Source organism: Ambystoma mexicanum, chromosome 10 (genome assembly GCF_040938575.1).
Source record: "Ambystoma mexicanum isolate Mex_15411 chromosome 10, UKY_AmexF1_1, whole genome shotgun sequence".
NCBI classification, from domain to species: Eukaryota; Metazoa; Chordata; class Amphibia; order Caudata; family Ambystomatidae; genus Ambystoma; species Ambystoma mexicanum.
This window is the reverse complement of record NC_090932.1, coordinates 58,705,561-58,727,672: the sequence shown is the minus strand read 5'-3', so window position 1 is coordinate 58,727,672 and position 22,112 is coordinate 58,705,561. Positions and strand designations below refer to the sequence as shown.

General features: G+C 45.9%; 1 protein-coding gene across 3 annotated transcripts in view; it reads right to left on the bottom strand.

Moving 5' to 3' along the window:
- TFRC (transferrin receptor) overlaps window positions 1-22,112 on the bottom strand; it is an 858,836-nt gene that overhangs the window by 219,928 nt on the left and 616,796 nt on the right. For all 3 annotated transcript variants that reach the window (XM_069617499.1, XM_069617501.1, XM_069617500.1), the window contains exon 15: window positions 663-739. In XM_069617499.1, coding sequence (XP_069473600.1) covers window positions 663-739 — 77 coding nt within the window. The remainder of the gene's footprint in view (window positions 1-662; window positions 740-22,112) is intronic.

Below are 22,112 nucleotides of genomic sequence, written 5' to 3'. Positions count from 1 at the left end.
TCCCCATGGCTTTGCCTGGAGAGGAGAAACAAAACACAAGTGTGCAAGAGTAAATCCTTCACAAATATTAAAAAAGGGGGATGTGACAGGGTCACAAACTAGTGAGCAGACCCTCAAAAAAAGTGTTTTGCAGACTGGGGACAGATGTGGATGGGGCCGGTGCAAAAAGGAACAAAGTGAAAAAGGTTTTAGAAATAGACCACTTTCCTATAAATGTCCCTGTAGGGCTTGCATGCAGCAGAGACATTCCCAAACTAGCTCTAAGAGGTACAATATGATATCTGAGTAAGTAGCTGTTTGCAAGTCCACTAGGAAGCAATTCATGGGTTGAGATCAAAGGTTGGCAATTCACCCCTAGAACCAGTCATTTCAGGTATACCAATTGAACATTTGATTCAGGATAAACTAAAAAGCACTCTTGGAACAGTTCAGTTGGGTACAAATATATAACAATGGAAACAGATTAGAACTACAGCATGCACAACTTGTCGAAAAGGTTCTCAACGTCAGCATTGGTCAATGAGGAACCTAAACTGGCCCCTTTGATTCCAACTAAAGAGAAATGTGTAAACATTGTGCCTGTTATGGTCCCTTAACAATACACATGCTTTAAACAATGAATCACAGTACTATAAAACTCCATGTACTAAAGGGAAACTTACATGGCCTTCACCCAGTCTGTAGCAGGGCTACCCACACTCGTGTAAATTGAATTTTTCTGGTTCAGTGGATCATTCACCTGTAGGAACACAATACCATTAAGATCAATTTAAGTCCTGGTAACCATATCAATACTATGCAAATACATAGATTACAGCTTTGCAGTTACAATGTTTTTTCCACCTTATGGCCTTCAATATTTTGGGAGACTCTCCACCAGTTATAGTAAATATTAACATCTCTGGCAATCTGTAATAAACAAGAGTGAACCTCCAATTACTCAACTCCAGCAATGAGCCAAATGGGAACGCAACACTCCCTCCACCCTCCCCACCCACAAAAATTTAAAAACACGCTTCTTCCTCGAAGTAAGGACAATAGAATATTTACAAAGCAAAGGATGGAGTAAAACTTTCGGAAGCCGCAGAGCAATCTTCACCAAGATGCACACTAGGTTTGATTGTGATGTCTAGGCAAATGCTGCCCTGAGCGATCCTCTTTCAGAGGCAGCAGGTAAACATTTCCACTGGATGGGCATACATATTTGCCACAAATAGGCATGCGTGACAGAGTATAACCACTGTCATGAAGGAAGTGGAAAAGAATGCTAGCAATGCCCTATAACATTTGCCTTGCAGCCAGGGTCCAAAATATGACAGACTAACCAACACTACTGTGTATGGTCCGTCCAGCCAAGATCTCATTTCAGGTTTTCTGGGTTACTCAGTGGTGGTCTGAGCTATATCTTGGGTGGCCAGCTCTGGTGAAATGGCCCCCAGAGTTCGAATGGTGCATTTGAGTATTGGTGGGCAGGTTTACGCTCTACCCTCCCGTTTAGCATAACAGACACTGCATCAGGAACTATGTAAACTGCTGAGATTTGACCCTGAAGCATCCAGACGGGAGGACGACTGGAAGCTCCACTGTTAGGCAAGATTGTATGCAGTACCCTGTGGGAGACTGCACCAGCCTTGTCCTCTTGGCAATAGTTAACCCAACCTTTGGTATAAGCATGTACTATACAAGTTATTAGAGTGAGCAGCCAGGCGTTTCTCAAGAGGGGTCATTGTGAGCTGTACGGTTGCAACAGAGTTTCATAGTGACAAGTATCCAAATAAAATGTATACTCAAGGTTTCTTGATTAAACAATTATTAATTTAACAGTCAGTTTGAATAAGCCTTATTTAGAAGGGAGCAACTATGTAACAAAAATATACTTCAACAAATACACACTCTCAGTTTCAATGCATCAGTAGATACCCATTTGGGATGAGACACCGACACTTCCTACACCCTGAGGCGACTTAAATAACCAGGACACTGGGCAGTGATAGATCACTGGTACATTTAGAGCAATACTAAGTTTGGTGTCAAAAAGAAAAGGTTAGAGGGAGAGAACATTGGTTAACAAGTTTCTCTAAGTACTTTTGAACCCTCCAATGCAATGCAGGCTAACCCTTTCCCAGCTACACAAATAAAGAATGCGTGACTATTTGGAGGGACAGATCAATACACAAAATCAGAGGTTTAGAAGAGTATCAGGGAGCCAGGACAGCCAATGTCAATGAGCAACGCCTAGGGGAGCTAAAGTTCTCCTTTAAGGCAAGTAAAAAAAGTCTTGCACAATGTTATGGAGAGTTTTTGTTGAAAAAGAAATCACGGTTGGGCCACAAGCTGGGAGGCTTGTGATGAGCAAAGCTGCAAGCAACTCTGCAAGAGGTAAAGGCAAGTCTCAATCGGGAGCTAGCAAGTACACAGCAAGAGTAAGTACCCCTTAGTTTACAGTACCTCAGGTCTGAAGAAAATGGTTTTAGCTGGCTTCTGTTCCAGTTGTAGTCTGCCGGATCCTGTGGTTCCTGGGCCTCAGTCGTGGGGACAAGAGGGAGGATGTCTGGGGACGTCTGCACTATGCTTTGAAGGTTGGCAGCAGCAATGGGCAAACTTCAGATCAGCAGCACTTTGCGGTTTCAGCTTTTCGCGAATAGCACCATTGCGGTTCTCGGATACCTTCTGGGCTTTCCTTGCTTCTGGGGTCCAGCACTCTGAGGTGGCTCAGGCTTGGTTAGTCCTGCTTCAAGGGAGTCCTGAGGATCTTCCTGGAGCTCGGGTCGGACTTAAAAACGATACTCTATTCTGGTGTTCCTCTCCCTGGCACTCGGTTCCTGCAGCATCAAATGGAAGTACAGCCAGCTTCGAGAGGATTTCCAGATGAGTTCATCTTGGGGTCGATTGGTCCCACCAACCCAAGGGGAGAAGTTGTCTTTTGCAGGGCTTCTCTAGTCTAAGCGAATTCAGAGCTTCAGCACTGCAGCAGGGCTTCACCGGGCAAACCAACGGTGCAGGAGTTGCAGCAAGCATCTCTTCCCAGTTCTTCTTCGGGTTCCTTTGTCCAGTGGTCGCCTCTGCCTTCCAAGCAAAAGACTGCGCCTTTCATGCAGGATTCTCCCTTTCATTCGCAGCCTAGCTGTCACTCACAGCAGGGTGGCCGTCCTCCAAGGACGCCATCCATTAACCTTTGGTTGCATTCCTGTAATCAAGGAGACTAAGCACAGGGAGTTTCGGGAACCTCCCTCGCTTCTTCCCTGCCAGACACGCTGGAGCCATAGGCGGGTTTCAGCACTGAAGCCTGCCAAAGACAAAACTAACAAGGGGACCAAACCTGGTTTGGTGCGCTGAGTAAATCTCAAGGACCTTGGCAGCAAGAAATGGCAAAAAAAGACGACCGGGGCCATTTTGACAAAAAGGGCACCCATGGGTGCTTTACTGCAGCTGCAATTGCAGCCCGCGGTAGAAACACTCAATGGTAGTAAAAAAATAAACCACTGCCACCAGCCATTAATTGTAGAAAGGGTAACAAAAATGTTACATGAGAAACTAGACTCCCGCACCCTAATGTAAGATAGTGTGTGCTGGATCTAGAAAGTTCCATATCCAAGTAAATTCAATTTCACTTCACTGCTTTTGGAAACAGTAGTTTATCCAAGAGAAAGTATTTAAACCTTTGGGAAATATGAAAGACTTTCCTGTGCCACTGCACTGAAGGTGCTGTGTGTCACAATGTAACAAGATGATACCCATGGAGTTGGTCAGACTCAAAAACTAAAAGAAACCGTTCAAATAACAGAAAAATACTAGAGTGGGAATAAAGGTCTCTTTCTCCAGGATAAAAAAGTCCTTAAGTCCAGCAAAAGTTCTGGGGGTCTCCAAGGTAGCGGGAATTGGCACATTTCTGAGGATTCCCCAACATCTACACAAACATCTTTTGGGATTCCTAAAAGATGAACACAAGGCTCTACCAGCCACAAGACAGCGTCAGTGTTCCTCTAATTCAAAGCAGACAAACTGATCTCTTCCGGAGGTGTTCAATGGATCATTTCCAAGGACGCATCTGTGCTGCAGATTTTTTAGATCGACTGTTCTCCGTAACCATCCACCTCACACACATTGCGTCATTGTGAAGTTGCATCTCGACCTTTCACTATATGCTACATCTGTGGAGCAGGACCATTTTAATGTTAACCCAGCATGGAGACCTCAAGTGCCTCGGCCTGCTGATCGCTACACTCACCATTGTGATACTAAAGTATCCCTGTTGCAGTGTGCAATGTAAAAACAAAAATTCAAAAGGGAAACAGTTTCTCAGGACCAATGGTCTGAAGGTTCTAGTCAGTTTCCCCCTTTTCGAGCAAAAGGTAAGTGAAGCCAAGCCCTTTCCCGGGGAAGCTTCAGTGTTCGTGGGCAAAAGTGCTGGTCTGCAAATGTGGCCTAATTTGGGGGCTGGGTCCGTCTGAGCCCATTCCACATTTGTGCTAGAGTGTCCACTGCTGTGCAGATGTAGCGCAGTGATCAGAGTGTCCAGGGTTGGACAGCCCCTGCTAAGCTTTAATGGTGCAGATAACTGCCATTGGTGGGATGAGCCAAGAGGAGAGCAGTCCTCTGAAGACCTGGACCACTGCACCGGAAGCTTACCAACAGCATTTTCTTCACTTGCCCAGTGAAGCCGTGCCTCTCTGCAGATCTCCAGAAGGCCTTCATTAATGCTTTGACCCCCTGTAAAGCACTCTGAAGAATCCTAGAATTATAGTGTGGACTAGCCAGATGTCCTCCTGGAATCCTTCGCTGCATCAGTCACTGTTAGGAGTTAATCCTTGGGACTCAACAGATCAACTTCTGTAACAAGAAGCATTTTCCAGACATTGCAGCTCAACAGGACTGAAATCTCTGCACTGACTCCCAGTGGCTGCGAGGATTAAGTTCGAAACCTTCTGCATTGTACACAAGGCCTTCTGGGGCCGCAATACCTTCAACTCTCTCTTCCTAAATATCTTCCTTCTCGAGCTATTCGCTCATCTGCCTCCAACTTCCTTAGGGTCAGTCGCTTCTCCAAGCAACGAGTTGGTGGCAGATCACTCTTCGGCAGGGGCCTCTCTGGAACAGACTTCCTGCCTCCCTGAAACTCGAGGAGAACCATCTCCGGTTCCGAGAAAACACCCTCAAAACCTTCCTCTTTGCTTCTGCTTTCTCTCCTCCCCTCCCTTGCTGAATTCCTGACTGTAATCGCACTGGTTACCTGACTACCCTTTCTGTTCTCTGGCCCAGGCCCCGTCAATTACCCACTTGCACTGCCTCCCTGGCAACCCCTGCACTTGGGGACTTGTATCCCTTCAGTCCCACCCCTACCAGCACTTGCGTCTGCACTTCCTTGCACTTGCCACTAGCTGGCTGTTTTGTGTCTTATTTATTCCACATCCCATGTACTGCACTGCACTTTCCCCTCTCCCTTCCCCCTGCGCACTTTTCCTTTCCCGCCTACTCATGCACTTGCGATCTGAATGACACCTGGCCTAGTAGGATCGTTCTGTCCTCCCTTTGTCCCCCCCTTGCCTCGTCGCGCCTTGAAACACTTGTTTATAGGTGCGTTATAAATGCCATATATAACAAAGCCGTGCCTTCAAGGCCCAATTACTTTTTTTCCGCCACAAGTGTAGTCTTCCTTCAAGTGGCCATCACTGCTTATCTGCCTCGTGTCCTGAAAGTCCTCAGAGTTGGTGCTGCAGTGGTGGTCAAGTAGGCTGTATCCAATGTCTCCGGAACTGGTCCTCTGGAGCACAGATCTGTGAACTAGCAAGACCCAAAAAACAAAGTCCTAAAACGACCTCTTCAACCAAGGCCCCAACCTTCCTATAGCAGAAACAAGTCATGAATCCAGAAAGCCCAACAAATTCAGGAACACCTACGTGGTTCCTGAGTGAATCGTAATAGGGGGGTGGGAAGGGAGAGCAAACATACCCAGGGACGTCATTTAGGGGTCACCAGAGGTCGCAACGGCGACCTCTGCTGCCCTGGTTGCGACGCCCTGCGACCCCAGTATTAAAAAGGATTTTTTTTTTAAATCAGAAGCTTCAAAATATAAACCACCAAAGCATAGAAAGGTCACATGGTGGACTTATTTCGAAATCTCGCTCCTCACTCCTGCTTTCCTGAAGCAAAGACGACAAATGCAAATCAGGAGAATTAATTCTGAGCGATCAGTGAAATAAGCATGCGCAGCCCTGACCCCGCACTGACCTTCAGCGCGCCAGCCCACCTGCCTTCTCATCCAGTACTCATGCTGGGCAGCTGGGACACGTGCAACCTGTTCAAGTGCAAAGGTATGAAGTGGTATAGCCTCAGATGGTCTTCTGGTTGGTTTCCAGTCTGCGGCCAGAAACTTTGCAGGAACGGGATGTCTGCGCTTTGGTGTTTAGGCTCTTCGATTTGCTCTTGTCTGTTCACAGTTTACCCCGAGTGATGTACAATAGTCCAGGTTGCTTTGTTGGATTTCTGCTTACATTCACAGTAATTTGGTAATATGGGCCTATACACACTGATATTAACGCTACATATGGTGATCCGTTCGTGTATGAAATGTCTATCATATTATAGTGATCGTAAGCATATTGTTCTTAGTGTACTGAGGGGCAATGCCATGTGATGCCACTTCCTGTTTTAACGGGTGAAAGGTTGTGTGACATCACTTCCGTGAGGTCATTGGGGAGGGTGGTGGTGGTCAAATGACATCACTTCCTGTGATGACATCAGAGGTCAAGGGTCGTGAGATATCACTTCCACTACCCCTGGAATTTTGGTGCAATGACATCCTGAACATACCTACCTGGTCTACCATCCGTTAGGATGGATTTTCTATACTGGTCTGGCAGACCGATGTATAGAAGGCCAACCTATATTGTGACAGGAACAACTCTGGGAGCTGCAGCTAAACCAGTTCATGGTAGAAGTGACGGGAGGTTGAGGCTAAGTCTCAAGAGATAGTGAGCTTGTATAGGGTCCATAATGAGTACACAATGGGAATCACAGACTACACTTAGACAGTATGTATAAAAACAGTTATTTATGGCCAAATATCCTGAAAAATAACTACCAATAGTTAGAAGTATCATACAACACTAATAGATTACATATATACAGTCACTAGAGTAGGGCATAACACAAATCAAACTCCTGTAAAAGAATAAGTCACTTAACCGTGGTACATTTCTTTCGACTGGATTGTCCTCTCACGTAATCATTTTATGACATCTCCACACCCAGCTTCAGCTGCTTTGGAAAGTTTTTTCCAGCAGGCGGTGCTGCGCATCGATGCAATCTACTCGATGTCCCTCGAGGGCCTCTATCCTGACATCGATGGTATATAGCACATGCAGTGACTGTTGGCTTCAGTTCTGTACTTGTGTATTGGTTTATCCTACGCCTGACAGCTACTCACCCTGAAAGAGTAAACTGCAATGACATGGAAATTCTACTGTGGAATAGGCTGGGAGGGGCAATGAGAAATACGTGGGAGGAATAACCAGTCGGAACAACGTTAGTACAGGTAAGTAACTTGTTTTCGAATGGATTGTGTCCTCCCACTTAATCCTCATCTTATGATCCCAAAGCAGTATTTGCATCTTTGGAAGAGGGATTCAGAATTTACAGTTTCAAACTAAAATGTCCTTATTGGTCTATGTGTACAGAATGTAACACTTCCTAAAGCCGGGAAGGTGTTTTTGAGAAGGCAGGGTCCAGACTATACGATCATATATCAATGCTTGATGAAAGTGTGGACTGAGGACCATGTTGCAGCTACACAAATATCCTGAATTGGTACTCCCCTCTGTAAAGCAGAGGAACTAGTCATGTCCCTGGTTGAATGTGCACTGAGACCCTCAGGAGGATATCTGGCAGCTAATCTGTAGCATTCAGAGATTCCTAGGATGATCCATCTAGATTCAGCATTTGTTTTCAGACCGCCAAACCAAACGTATGGCCTGTGTTAACCAACAAAAAGTTGACGGTCTTGTCGTAATTTAGGCATTCTGGAAATGTAGATGCTAAGTGCATGTTTTGGGTTAAGCCTGTGTAGCCTCTCCTCTTCCTTTCCAGGGTGAGGTGGGGGGGATAGAAAGAAGGTAGAATGATTTTTTGAGTTAAATGAAACTCGGACACAATTTCTGGTAGAAAGGTAGGTTTAACTTTAAGGACCACACTATCCTTAAAGAAGACTGTAAGGAGGCTTGCAGGACAAGGCTTGAAGTTCACTCACCATACAGGCTGATGTAAGAGCCACTAAAAGGATGGTCTTCAAGGTTAACAATCTTAAAGGACAGGAGTGGATAGGCTCGAATGATGCACACAGGAATCTCAGAACTAGGTTGAGATCCCACAAAGAAACTTGAAAAGGGACCAGCGAAAAAAAAAAATGAGTCAATCCTTATAAAAGCTGTATGACCAGTGGAATCCTTAAGATATCTCTTCAGAAGAGCGCTTGAAAATAGATAATGCTGCTAGATACCCTTACATTGTACCAGCCTGGAGCCCAGATTGGCCAGGTGTAACAAGAATGATAACACCATAGGTCTACTGTATGTAAAAGGGTCCACATTGTTACCCCTGCACCAGCTGCAGAAGTCGTTCCAACGGCAGCAGGATTTCGTCGCTTGCCTTCTGGTCAAAATCAAGATTTCCATTACAATGTCCTGGAGGACCCAATCCATATATCAACCTCTCAGAAACCATGTGTGAAGGTTGAGTGTCTTGAACCCTGGATGGAGAACCTGACCCTCTTGTGAGAGAAATTCCTCTTTGTGGAAGACGTACTGGAGGGCAGATGGACATGTCCAGAAGGTCCCGGTACCACATCCCTCCTGGCCCAATCTGGGGCAATTAGGAACATGGATTTCCTGAACTTTCTCAACCTCCTGATCACATCAGGAATTACGGGGACCAAACGTGTACAGGATTGGAACCTCCCAGTCCACTACAAATGTGTCCCCTAGAGCTCCTCTTGGGTGGAAATTCTCTGGAGCAGTACAGATCGCATTTCCAGCTGACACTGGTCATGAACAGATCCACTTCAGGAGTTCTCCAAAGGGTGAAGAGGTCTTGAAGGACTTCCTGAGCTAGTTCCCACTCGTGTGATACGGCTCTGCCTGCTCAGAGCCTCAGCTGCTGTGTTCTCATTTCCAGCTAGGTGAAATGCTGATGGAGATTCCATCTTAAATTGCCCAGAACCAGAGCTGCATTGCTTCTCTGCACAGTGGTAGTGACTCTACGCCGCCTCCCTTGTTGAGGTAGTACATGGACACTGTCATTATAAGGACATTCTTTCCCTGTACAGAGGGCAGAAAGGCCCTAGCGCTAGTCCGATTACCCTTCGCTCCAAAAGGTTGATGTGTAGTTTGGGCTTGGATGGAGACCAATGACCGCAGATTGTCAGTGTGGGCTCCCCACCCTAGGAGTGAGGCATTTGTCACTACTGTTCTCTCCAGCCATGGTTGCCAAAAAGGTTTTCCTTTCAAAATGTTGTTCTCGCAGGCCCATCACAGAAGGTTCTATCCGACACTGCTCAGAACCTGAAGGAGGTCTGACATCCTGACAGAATTGGGACCATTGAATCTGGAGGATTCATTGAAGGAATCTCATTCTCAGGTGGTCCTCTGGCACCAGGAAAATGTAGGATGCCATGAGGCCAAGCAACCTCAAAAAAATGTTTTTCCAAAAGGCAAATGCCGGAAGATGCTGGGCACTCTGGAATTTGGTGACCATCTGCAGAATGTCTGGAGCCCTCACCTCGGGAGGAAGCGTAGAGGACAGCTGCGATGAATTGGAGCCTTTGAGATGGTATCATGTGGGACTTCTTGAAGTTGAGTTGAGTGAGAAGCCCAGGTTGTGAAGGGAGTGACAAGTGGAGCCGAGGTGTTCCAGCGCCTGTTCGGGGGAACGTACCCTGGTCAGCCAATTGTCCAAGTAGGGGTAGACATGACTTGCCCCCTCTCACCCCCCCAACCCTGAGATTCGCTGCTACCACTGCCATCAACTTGGTGAAAACCCTCAGGCGGAGGTCAGCCCAAATGGCAGAACTCAACTGAGAATGAGAACCGCCAACGGCGAACCTTGGGTACTTTCTGTGCCTGTGATGGATTGACACTTTAAAGTAAGCATCCCGACAGTCCAATGATGCCATCAAATCCTGAAGCTGGAGGGCTTGAAGCATCAGAGAGGGTACCCATCTTGAACGTATCCTTTGAGGAACTTGTTCAAGTGTCTTAAGTCCGAGATATGTCTCAATCGTCCGCACTTCTTGGGAATTAGAAAGAAAGGGGAGTACCCACCCTTATTCCTCTCAGCTACAGGTACTGGTTCTATAGCAACTTTCTCCAGGAGTTCAACATTTCCTGCATGAGGAGCGGATCTGGAACTTTGAAAGTTGTGCCCTGGTTGATGATCCAAAGGCCTTTTTTTGAGAAAGGTAAGGCAGTAACCCTGGGCAGCCGTTCCCAATGCCCACACATCTGAAGTAATACCCTGCCATTCTTTCAGATGGTGAGAGTCCGCCTCCCACTGGGGTTTTGTGGAGTAAGGCCTCAGAGGTTTTGAGGTGGCCGATGCAGCAGCTGAGGGTAAAAACACCTCTTCCCCCGTCCACCATGGAGGAATCTTCTGACCTCTTCCACTTCCTCTTCCAACCGAGGAGTAATAGCAAAAAGGACCTGCTCCTCCAAGGTGTACCAGCGTGGAAAGTGTGTGGCTGTCTGACTGCAGCACCAAGGGATTTGGCTGCTGCTTTGGAGTCCCTCCAGGTTCTCGTCAGCTTTGCTGCCAAATAAATGTGTGCTGTCAAAGGGCATGTTAAGAAGTCTAGCCTGCACATCTGGAGCAAAACCAGACTCGCAACCAGGCAAATCTGCATTACAGTGCTAGCCGCCAGAGCCCTACTGATACTGCCAGCAGAGTCAAGACTAGTCTGGAGGGATTCGCACATTGCATCTTTCCCATCTGTGACAATGTTTAAGAAGTGGTTTTGTTCTTCCCCTTCTGGCATATGTTAGGCTGCCATCACTATGGAATCCCATAAAGTGCAAGTGAATTTGGCCAGTGCACATGTGGCATTTGCCGATTTAAGGGGCATACTCCCCACACAGAAAACCTTTTGTGATAAAGTGGCATAACGATTGTCATCTCTGTCCGGGGGGGGGGGGGTTGGGGGTGGGGGGAAGCGGGGTAGTTGGGTATGCATTTTCATTTTGTTTGGATGTAGAAGTGACAGCCTGAGCTACCAAACTTTCAGGAGTTGGATGCTTTGTCAGATAGTAAGGGTCTGTACTTGCTGGTCAGTTTTTTGTTCACTGCTGGAATTAATTCTGCCGTCTCCCAACTGGCCTCAACTCTCCTTTCTAGAGCTACAGGGAAAGGAAAAGTAGGGTCCTTCTGGGGTCCCTTTTCTAAAATATTAGTCAGGTCTTCCTGCTCAAAAAGTGGTCCAGGCCTTTTCCATCCCAGATATTCTATGACCCTAGACATCAGTTGTCTAAGATCAATCGGCATGGTCTGAGGAAAACTATTTCTGGGAAGTGTCCAACCCACTTGCAGATAACCGGGTTTCATGAAGGTCTTTCATTCTTGAGACCTCTGAAATTAAGGCCTCCGGTACATTGTGTACCATACTGCAACCCAAAGGGATGCAATTCATTTGAAGATTGCTCATCATCCTCATAAATTGAGCAAAGACTTCAAGTCTTACGCAGTGGGGTGAAAGCTAAACCCTCAAAGGATCTCGAAAGCTATTTGCTAAGTTTTTGACGCTGGTAGCAGCTGTGACGTCAAGGCCATTTTAGGCATTGACTGATTTGGTCTTCAAAGGAGTCGTCTCTCTATTCAAGGGAACCTTCGAGGGCTCCCATGGGCACACATGCTTTGTCCTTTGCCTTTTTGTCGTGTTCGTCGACACGGGCATGGCTCTCTTTGAGGTGGTCGAGGCCGCATTCTTGCATACTTCCATTTTTAGTCTGAACCTCTCCCACTCAGCCAGTGAAACCAATCTGGTCAGGCACGAGCACCGTTCCAAGTAGGAACTCGAAAACAGCGATTTGTGGCACCTTTTCTTCTACCGCCGTGAGGATGAGTAGTGGTGTGAGCCACTGTGTGATCGGGACCCTTTAGCCTTCTTCCAACGAGGAGAGTCATTTCTCAACTCGGAGGTTTGTTTTTTCAAACAGGGTTGTCAAAGGGGATTTATAAGATCTACATGCATCTAACTTCCCTCTATGCTCTTTCAGGGCTTTCACTAATCAATAGACAGGACCCACACTCCAATGTTAAATTAGTAGATTCTAAGCACCACAGACACCCCCGATTGGGGTCCGTAAGGCCCATTTTTGCCCCATAGTATAGACATTTTTTTAACCGCGATCTCAGAGTCGATGATGCCAACAACGTCATGTTTTCACTAAATACGAAAGGTTTCTTGACAAGGAACTGAAGAGTGCCGATATTACGAAGCGATAGCTCTTGCGGAAAAACAGAACTGAAGCCAACGGTGGCAGCGTGCGCTCTATACCATCGATTGCGCCGACACAGAGAGAGGCCCTCGAGTCGTCAGACATCTAAGCACAGCAGCCACTTCTGAAAAGATTTTCTGAAGCAGCTACAGCTGGATATGGAGATGTAAGACATACGTGGGAGGACAAATCATTCACAAGTACAGATTAGTTTAGGCACTACAAGTCCACAGAATTAACCCCAACTTCAAGAGATCTTCCTTAAATTACCTGGTGCCTTATTCCCAAAAGTTTCGGAAAGGTTCTGACAGTTTGTGATGCAGGAAAAAAATGAAGGTAGGGTCTCTCGGGTCCCATGAATGGTTCCACGTGTAAAGACAGTTAATTCTGACTAACTGAAGTGTGGGCAACTTTTCGGAAGGCTTGCACGAGCAAGCACTGACAAAGCCAAAGTATAGTAAAAGTTTTATAAAAGTTAGGAAAACTTTAGGGGCAGGTGAGAACCGCTAACTCGCCCCCCGTACTCCAATTCTTCCCAGGATTTAGCAGGTCGATGGAAATAGGTCTGAGGTTGCTTTTCCGCTGTCATACTCAGTCCTTGATAGGCAGGGGTTGCAGGTTCGAGCTGCTCTCTGGACGTGTCTTTCGCTGGTGCAAAGACTCTCGGATGAATAATGCAGAAAAAGAGTATGCAGGACCCCTCTCAGGACTGGAATTCGACTCAGGTAAGCAGAACCGTCCCGGGACACCTCTGATGACTTCTTCGTAGGGTACCAAGTAGACACCAGAAATGGATGTTGCCTCCACTCCAAGGGTCGCAGCTCCCTCGCAGGACTGCTTAAGAATAGCAAGACAGGGCTCCTCCAGGAGAGTAGCAGAAGTTGGTAGCCAGGCCTCCTTCAAACTGGTCTCTGGTCTCTTCACAGGTCTAACTGATGGACAGTAGTCTTGGCTCCTTCAGGTTACTCTAGGATCTCTGAAGAGTGGGTGCAGGGGTCATATCCTAAAAGCCAGCTAAAAGCAGAAACTCACAAGCCAATAGCCGACCTAGCCCCACACGCATTGGTGGGAACACTCCTACACAAAACACTCAAGACACACAACCCATTTTGCGGATTGGGATCTGAAAGTCCCAGCCCACATCCTGGCAGCAAACACACATAGCCCTCCGACATAGCCCTCCGGTAGCCTGCCAAAAGCCTCTGCTTTCCCCAGGCACTGGAAGTCCATATAAGGATTTTCCTGGTCTCACAGGCCAGTAAGAAAGCTAAAAAACCAGATGGCCAAAGGACAAGCGAAAACCAAAAATGGCATGGCCATGTTTGGTCACTAGCCACAGTTAGCCAAACAGGGTAAATGTGGTACAGCTAATATGAAAAAGCACCACAAAAAAGTGTATAAAGTCACTGCTGCCACCAGCTGGTCAATTTAGCACATCTAGAGTAACCACAAATCATTTGAGTGCTAGTCTACGCAAAACAAGTGTGCCCCATTCTATGCATTGTACATTGATAAGTTAGCACAAGTGAAAACAAGTTACTAAAAGTAGTAACAAAGTTTCTAGACTAAGGGAGACAATGTGTCCCAGTACTGACAGCCTGAAGGACATGCCAGTTTCCCCATAACAGATTAGCTTAAGGCTTCACTGCACTGTAAAAAGTACAGGTCAGGATAAAAAATAAATGCAAGTGTGGGGGTCCATAAAAATGGAAGGAAAGTTGCAGTGAAAGAAATCTTTCCTAACACCATCCACCCTTCGTCTCCATAGGGTTGTATGGGCATAACGTCCTGGCTTCATCTCTCAGCTGCCTAGCCTAATGTTGATGTTCTGGTTAGCAACACCGCTCGTTCTCCCCCAAGGTGGCTGGATTAGGAGAGGATCTATTAAGAGCTTTACTTCCATTCTCATACTTTTGAACACTTACAACTGCTTGCTGGCTCAAGCCAAACACCTTCAACTTCCTAAGGAGAATCTTGGCCCCTTGATAAAACATACTGGGACCTATGACTTTAAGGACACTATGCCCCTTAATTCTGTTTTAGCTAGCGAAGGACTTTTTAAGGATAGCACCTTATTACTAAGGTTTTGCATGGTGTTCGGCAAGCTTTTTCATCCTTTTTCTTCTCAAAATATTGATTGCTTACCTAGGTCCATTTCTTCATGCAATTGGATTACTACATTTTCAGTATTCTTAAAACCCTTTCTACCTATAAGTGTCCGTGAACGTGCATATAGCACTAGTCAATATTTTAATGTTACTTGTAATTTTTATTGCTAAGGGTTTGTTAAAGGCCATAAACTCAAGCTCCGCCAGAATGCAGAAACCCAAGTCCATTGGTCTTGCTGATCACATTCTACTGATCTCACAACCACCTCACCACACCTAGCACTAGGATGCAGCTACACACCACTTATTCCACACTGACTGCACACATACCGAGTGCACCCAAGCACACTTTACTACATTACTCTCTCCAATGACATGGACTGCAGTCCCCGAGGGCGTTCAACCCACAGCACTTTGGCATCATACCAAAGTGTCCAATAACACATTTTGCTTAACTTGTATTAAGAGTGATGTATGTTCTTAACTGAACCCTTCACCGCACATGCCCTCTTAAGTCTAAGCCCTTCTGTTCAGTAACACGACCCAGATAGAGTTTGGCTAGACAGCGTTTGTCCCCGTTAATCAGCATGGGGTGCCTCAACATCTGTTCACAGGGCCGATTCTGAAACACCATCTTCACAGAGGTCTTTCCAAACTAGCTGTGTCAGCACGTGCTGCTATTCCAACTGAATTGTGTCAGTACTTGGCCAAGATTGCGGATCCATGCAACTGACCTATGGCCGTCACATAGGTTATACCGAAAGGATTTCTCAATCTGAAGAGACTAAGCCAACTTACTGAATATTCACAGGCCAATAAGGTCCACAAACAAAAGTACTGTTCAAAAGGCTTGCACATCATGCCACTTTTGCATGGTGGGTGATGAAGAAGCCTGCATTATGTATGGCGATGTAAACACAGGGGTGCCCCGCAAATACCCCAACACCCATATAAACGGAGACTTCGGTCAATGTAATCCATAAACAACCTCATGCTTTTTAAAGCAGGCCAAAAGATTGATTGTACGCAAATTCAATTGGAAACATGCTAGGTAAGAATTAGTGCAGTCCAACTGGTGTGGTACTACACAAGACTCATCTCCTCAGTATTAGATCCACCTTTTAATATAGACCTGTACTACACAAGTTGGTAGTGTGACTGAGCAGCCAGGCTCATCTCGAGAGGGGCAATGTGAGCTGTAGAGCTGTGCAATGAAACCAGCAAATACAAATATCCAAGTAAACACTTTTTTAAAACAACTTTTCTTTAACAAACAATACATAATACAATACATAGATGCAGAACAGGTTGGATTCGAATGATAGTGCCTTGGCATTAAGCAACATGTGATGCAGTCAGTCCATAACTTAGTTATGCTTTAGATACCTTAGTGAGACAGTCCACTTGTCGCTAACATTCTTCCCACTTGTGCCAGATTTTCTGGGCTTTCCCTGGGCAGCCCCTGGCTGCATATACTCATTGCTCCATCACTATGCATGCATAAACATCTGACACCCATTGATCATATTGTGGGACAGTATCTGAGCCCCATAACTGCGCAACATTCCTTTTTGCTAGATCAGTGGCCGTTGAAAACTTTACAAAACTGGTCATTTCACCCTCTTCCTCAACACCCAGTAGGATTAATTTAGGATGCATAGGGATGGCACAACCCATAACAGACAGTGTCGCAGCACTTCTGCCAGAAATGTAGAATTTGGGGGCAGTCCCATAAAATATGGATGAAGGTACCCTCCTCCTGATGGCAGCGTAAGCAGTTAGGATCTTTAGCTTTGTCCCATGATACAGTTACACGGGTAGCACTCTAACACCTGAAGTTGTATAAGCCTGATCCTCGCCGATATGGCAATCTCCTGGTGATACATCAGGACTATGGGCCAGTCCTCTGGTATTATGGGGCCCCCCTATCCCTTTCCCATTTAGCTTTCAGACTACATAGTTACGGATTGGCGAAGGAGGAAATTGCATTATACATGACAGAGGTGGTTTTAATGTCAACACGGTCCAGAACTATATTTCTTTCCAGAGGTGTACATTCAGGCATATTGAGAAGATCTGGGAGGTGCTTCTACATAGCATTTTTCAACTGCAAAAAGTGATAGTGCTCAGATACAGGGAGATGCAATCGGGTTGATAGATCCTCAAAGGGTATGAGCCTCCTGCCCTTATTACATCACGGATCTTCGATATCCCAGCTGATTCCCAACACTGCCATTTCGGGAGCTTGCCTAGTTCAGGAAGATATTTATTTTCCCATAGGGTCTGTACCGGGGTGAGTTTCCCGTTCCATCCTATGTTTATGCGCTTCCGCCCAAACCAGCGAAATGTGGGTAGCCATGGTGCAAGGTGGTGGGTAGCGAATGGCGTGATAGAGGCTAACAGGGATGCTCCTTGTCTTGCGATCATTTCTGCTCGGATATGCTGTAGTTCCGTGCTTCCATGCAACAAGCCATTTATTAACGCCATCTGGCTGGCCAATACTATGTCTGTAGGTGCGGGAGACTGATACACCTCTCCCGTACAGAGCGCTGGAAAGTGCGTAGGGCTATATATGGGTGTCCCCCACCCCATAGTAGTTTCCTGAGTATTCTATCAGTTTTGCGGAATTCAGTTGTGGGAATATGTAATGGGGCATTTTGTAGGATGTATAAAAAGCGGGGGAGAGCCAGCATCTTAAATGGCGCTGCTATTCTTAGTAAAGTCAGTCTACCCAGTGCCGCACATACTCTGTAAATCTATTCATGATTGGTTGTAGGTTTTTAGTTACATAGTCCAAGATTAATGGTGATTTGTCTGCCTAGATATCGAAACTGTTCTGTTACAATTCGGTATGGACAGTTTTCTAGAGCAGCCTCACTTGCCCCTTTGATCGGAAACAGCATTGATTTACTCCAGTTTACCCTCAATCCACTAAACTGTCATATCTCTCCAGTATTTGTGTTACCATGGGACAGGAGTGAGCCAGGTTACCCAAGTACAGCAGTAGGTCATCAGCATACAGGGAGACCCTATCTTCTCGGTCATGAGCCCAACGGAAGCCCATCCAATTCTGCGTACTTCTGAGCATTATTGCTAGGGGTTTGATTATCAATGCAAATAGCACTGCTGATAGGGGCATCCCTGTCTTGTTCCTTTGCCTAGTTTGATGTTCCGGGATGGTCACCCATTCACTCTGACCTCTGATTCGGGGGAGTTATAAAAGAGCTGTACCCAGCCTAAATATGGTTTTCCAAAGCCCATACGTTTCATTATTTCTCATAATGTTTCCCAATAGACCGAGTCAAATGCCTTTTCAAGGTCTATTGTTAACAGCGCAAGAGACTCCAGGAGGGCCGGTGCTCTCGAGTGCCAAGTGAAGTCTACGGATATTCATCCGCGTGGATCTCTTTGGCATGAAGCCACATTGGTCTGGATGGACCAAGAACGTTATTACCCTTTGTAGTCTGTTGGCCAATATTTTGGCTAATATTTTTGTTTTGCTGTTTATAAGAGAAATCGGTCTGTAGGAGCTACATTTGTACGGTGGCTTGCCTTCTTTAGGTATCACTATTATACTGGCTTTTTGCAGGTCTGCTGGCAGTATTCCTTGCTCTTTCGAGTATAGATACATATGAAGTAGATGCGGGGCTATGTCACCGCCTCCAAATATTTTTCCATACCTCAATTGGAAAGCCGTTTGGCCCTGGGGTTTACCAGTTTTGAAGTTGCAAAATAGCTATCGTTATATCTCTCTCCACCAGTATTTTTTTATCGTTGTCCAGAGAGGGGAGGGTGATCTCATCTAATATCGTAACGTCTATGGGAGTAGCAGGGGCTCTATATAATTCTGCATAGTACGATGCAAAGCTTTCCGCAATGTCGTTGGTTAATGCTTGTCCGGCATTCTCGGTTTTGATATTTCTAACCTGCTGGTGTCCATCTCTGCATTCTAACCATGCCAGTAGCAGGCCCGATTTATCTCCCGTCTCATATAGCCTTGCTCTCATTGCTCTGTGCGCTTGTCTGGCACAGTCCAATGCTGCGTTTTGTAATCTCTTCTGTGCTAGGGTCAGTGCTCCATCGGCCTCAGGTGAATTGTTAGTTATATATTGTGCTTCGGCACGCTGTACTTCCGGTTCAGAGTTTTCCACAGCTTTCCCATGTGTTTTTTTGTTGGCCGACGTCCAAGATAGCATCACCGCTCTAAGAACCGGTTTATAAGCCTCCCATTGCATGCTGGCGTTATTCACTGTCCCGGTATTTAACTCAAAATATGTGGATGTAGCAGTTCGTATTTGGTCTACCAGATCTGAGAATCCTAAGTAATCGTTATTAAGCTGCCATGATGGAGGGGGTCGGGGCCTTTCCGTCTCTATATCCACCAGGAGGTGAGGGTGGTCTGAGATACCCTGGGGGAGCAGTGTTGCGATTGTCGCTTTATGGATATCTGTTGCGGGTAGGAAGAAATAATCTAGCCTTGATCATGAGGCATGCACTCCCGAGTGATACGAGTATTCACGCTTGTCTGGGTGTAGGTCGCGCCACAACTTTTAGCCCCAATGCTGCAGTGAAGGTAGCTAGCTTGGTGTGCACTGTGGGGCTTCTTCCTCTCAAATGTGTGCGATCTACATCTACATTCATGACTTCATTGAAGTCTCCCCCTATTATCCAGGTATCTGCTGTGTTATTGGTGTGATGTCTTCTATTAAATCAGATACGAGTGCTGGCGGTGAATAGACCGACATTATTGCAAGAGTCTGGTTCCATAATCACGTCACACCCAAAACACAAAGCACAGAAGGCGCACCTACTATCACTCGCTAACCCAGCTCTCAAGGGCGCTCTATTAAATGCCAGATCTCTAGTCACACATACCACAGATCTCCGACATCATACTATCAGAAAACCTTGACTTCCTAGCACTTACTGAATCGTGGCTACATGCTGCAGCAGGCCCAGCCCTTTCACTAGCCATCCCCAATGGCTATGCTATCCTAAAATCAAACAGAATTGAAGAGGAGGAGGTATAGCCTCTACCTATTAGACTTGCTCTACCCCTTGATATCAAATCCTGTGAAAACCTCACAGCCAACCTCACCATCAATAATACCCAGACGATCACGATCCACCTCATATATAGACCTCCACGACACATTGGAACCTTTGGAGGAAGATATTTCGAATGTACTCTAACAATCTAAAAAAACTCTTCCCAAATCCTCTCATTAGGGGACATGAACTTAAGCTTCAATGACTCGAAAGACTCCCACGCCACAAGAGTGTCTAACATACTAATCGAACTAGGCCTCACCCAGAGTACTACACCCTACTCACAACAAAGGGAGAATACTTGACTGGGTGGCAGATTGCAATGCCTTTATCCTAGCCATAGTTCACCAGATTTGGACAGACCACCTGGTAACCTTTTCCTTAGCTACTGAAAACCTTATCTCCACGCCAATAGTGTTAGCACCATTGGTACCTACAAGGAACAAAAATCAATATTACCTGCGATAACCTACTCCCCCTCACCCTCCCCACACTCGATGCATTCCCCGGAAGTATGGGGCCTGATGCATTAGTCAAAGAGCATAATAAAATCATGTCTTCATCTCTTGACTCAATAGCGCCTCTTAAAATGAGAAAAAGCAAGCCAAAAGCCCATCTCAACTCATGGTACACTCCCCACTTAACATTACGAACTAAAAAAAGGCAATGTGAGGCCTCTTTGAGATTACTACCATCTGAGGAAACCAAGACTAACCTCAGCACTAGATCCGCCCTCTACAAAAACGAAATACTTCTAGCTAAACGTGAAAAGTACAATTCTAGAATACTACAGGCTAAATCAAGCACAAAAGAGCTTTTTGTTATTTTGAAAGAATTAGAAGCTCCTATCCCAGTGCCAGATAACTGCTTAAAAGACAAACTATGGTGTTCTAACATACAGCAAGCACTTGCTAACCAAGTTATGACCGCTCAGTCTAAAATTGGCAAGAAAAAAAGCTCTCCAAGCGACGCCACGCTACCCACCGCCACCCTTGCACCTACAAATATTGCCAATCCTCTGCGTTTCAAGTTTACCAAAGTTACTATACTTGAAACAGAAAAAACTATTCTCTCACTCAAACCCTCAAACTGCCAGGGTGATCAATGCCCTGCACAACTAAGGACGCAGCCAGAGACCTGGTCCCTTTCATTACTAAACTCATTAATGCCTCCTTCTCATCAGGCATGATCCCAACTAACCTTAAAGAATCGTGGGCCCTACCTCTACTTAAAAAGCAGACACTTGATCCAGCCAAACCTACCAATTACCGGCCGATCACCACAGTGCCTTTTCTCTTGAAAATTGATAAGATTGCCTATTCACAAATACAAAAACATCTTGAATCTAACCTCTGACTAGGAGCACGCCAGACAGTTTTACGGCCCCAACATGGGACTGAAACAGCCTTTATAGACCTGAAGGCTCAGATAGATGAACGGGACAATGGAAAATCGGCCCTTCTGCTCCTCCTAGACCTTTCGGCTGCATTCGACCTCGTGGACCACAGGGTCTTATGCAGCCACCTGGACTCTGCTGCCCTCTTCTCGGCAGAAGCCATAGCATGGATAGAATCTTTTCTAAATAATCGAACTAGGAGAGTCTTCTCCCCCTCAGCAGCCGCAGATCCTATGCCCATATCATGCGGTGTACCACAGGGTTCATGTGTCTCACTCACTACACAATATCGTCACAAAGACCCTTTTCGATGATCTGGATCATCTTAGTATCACCTACACTAACTATGCAGATGATACTCAGATCCTCCTACCAATTACTGGGGATTATGACAAGGATTTGGTTTAGTGAATAGGGTAGATCTTATCATCCAGGCATGGATGGCTACACACGTTCTATGCCTGAATGACGACAGGACTGAGATCATCCTGGGCCCAACCTCAACTCTCATAAAACGGAGTCCTAACTACGCAACCTTCAACATTGACAATAACATTACTGTCACTAAGGAGGTGAACACCTTGAGGGTTCTACCTGGACGCCACCATGTCCTTCAGCAAGCAAGTAAACACCATGGCCACAGTTTATACTTGCAAATTGATCAGAGCAGGCAAACCTTTTTATCCAACAATAGCAGCATTACCCTGGCAGGAGCGCTTATTTTATCTAAGCTCGATTACTGTAATGCTTTGTACATAGGAGCCAACAAACAAACCAACAATGAAGTCCAATTCCTCCAGAATATTGCCTTGAGAGCAGCACTTGGAATTGCCAGGAGAGAACACATTTCTCAGATTAGAAGAGATAACAACTGGCTCTCCACCCAGGACAAAATTAACTTAAAAGGTGCTTCACTTACATACAAATGCCTGAACGACGACGCACCTCGTTATTGGACTGAAAGACTTATCAGAAAACCCTCTACAAGAACTACTAGGCTATCTAAAACGAACTTCCTTCAAGCCCCTAGATTCAAGCTATCCAGAGTCAGCGGTAATAGCTTCACGGTTAAGGCAGTCC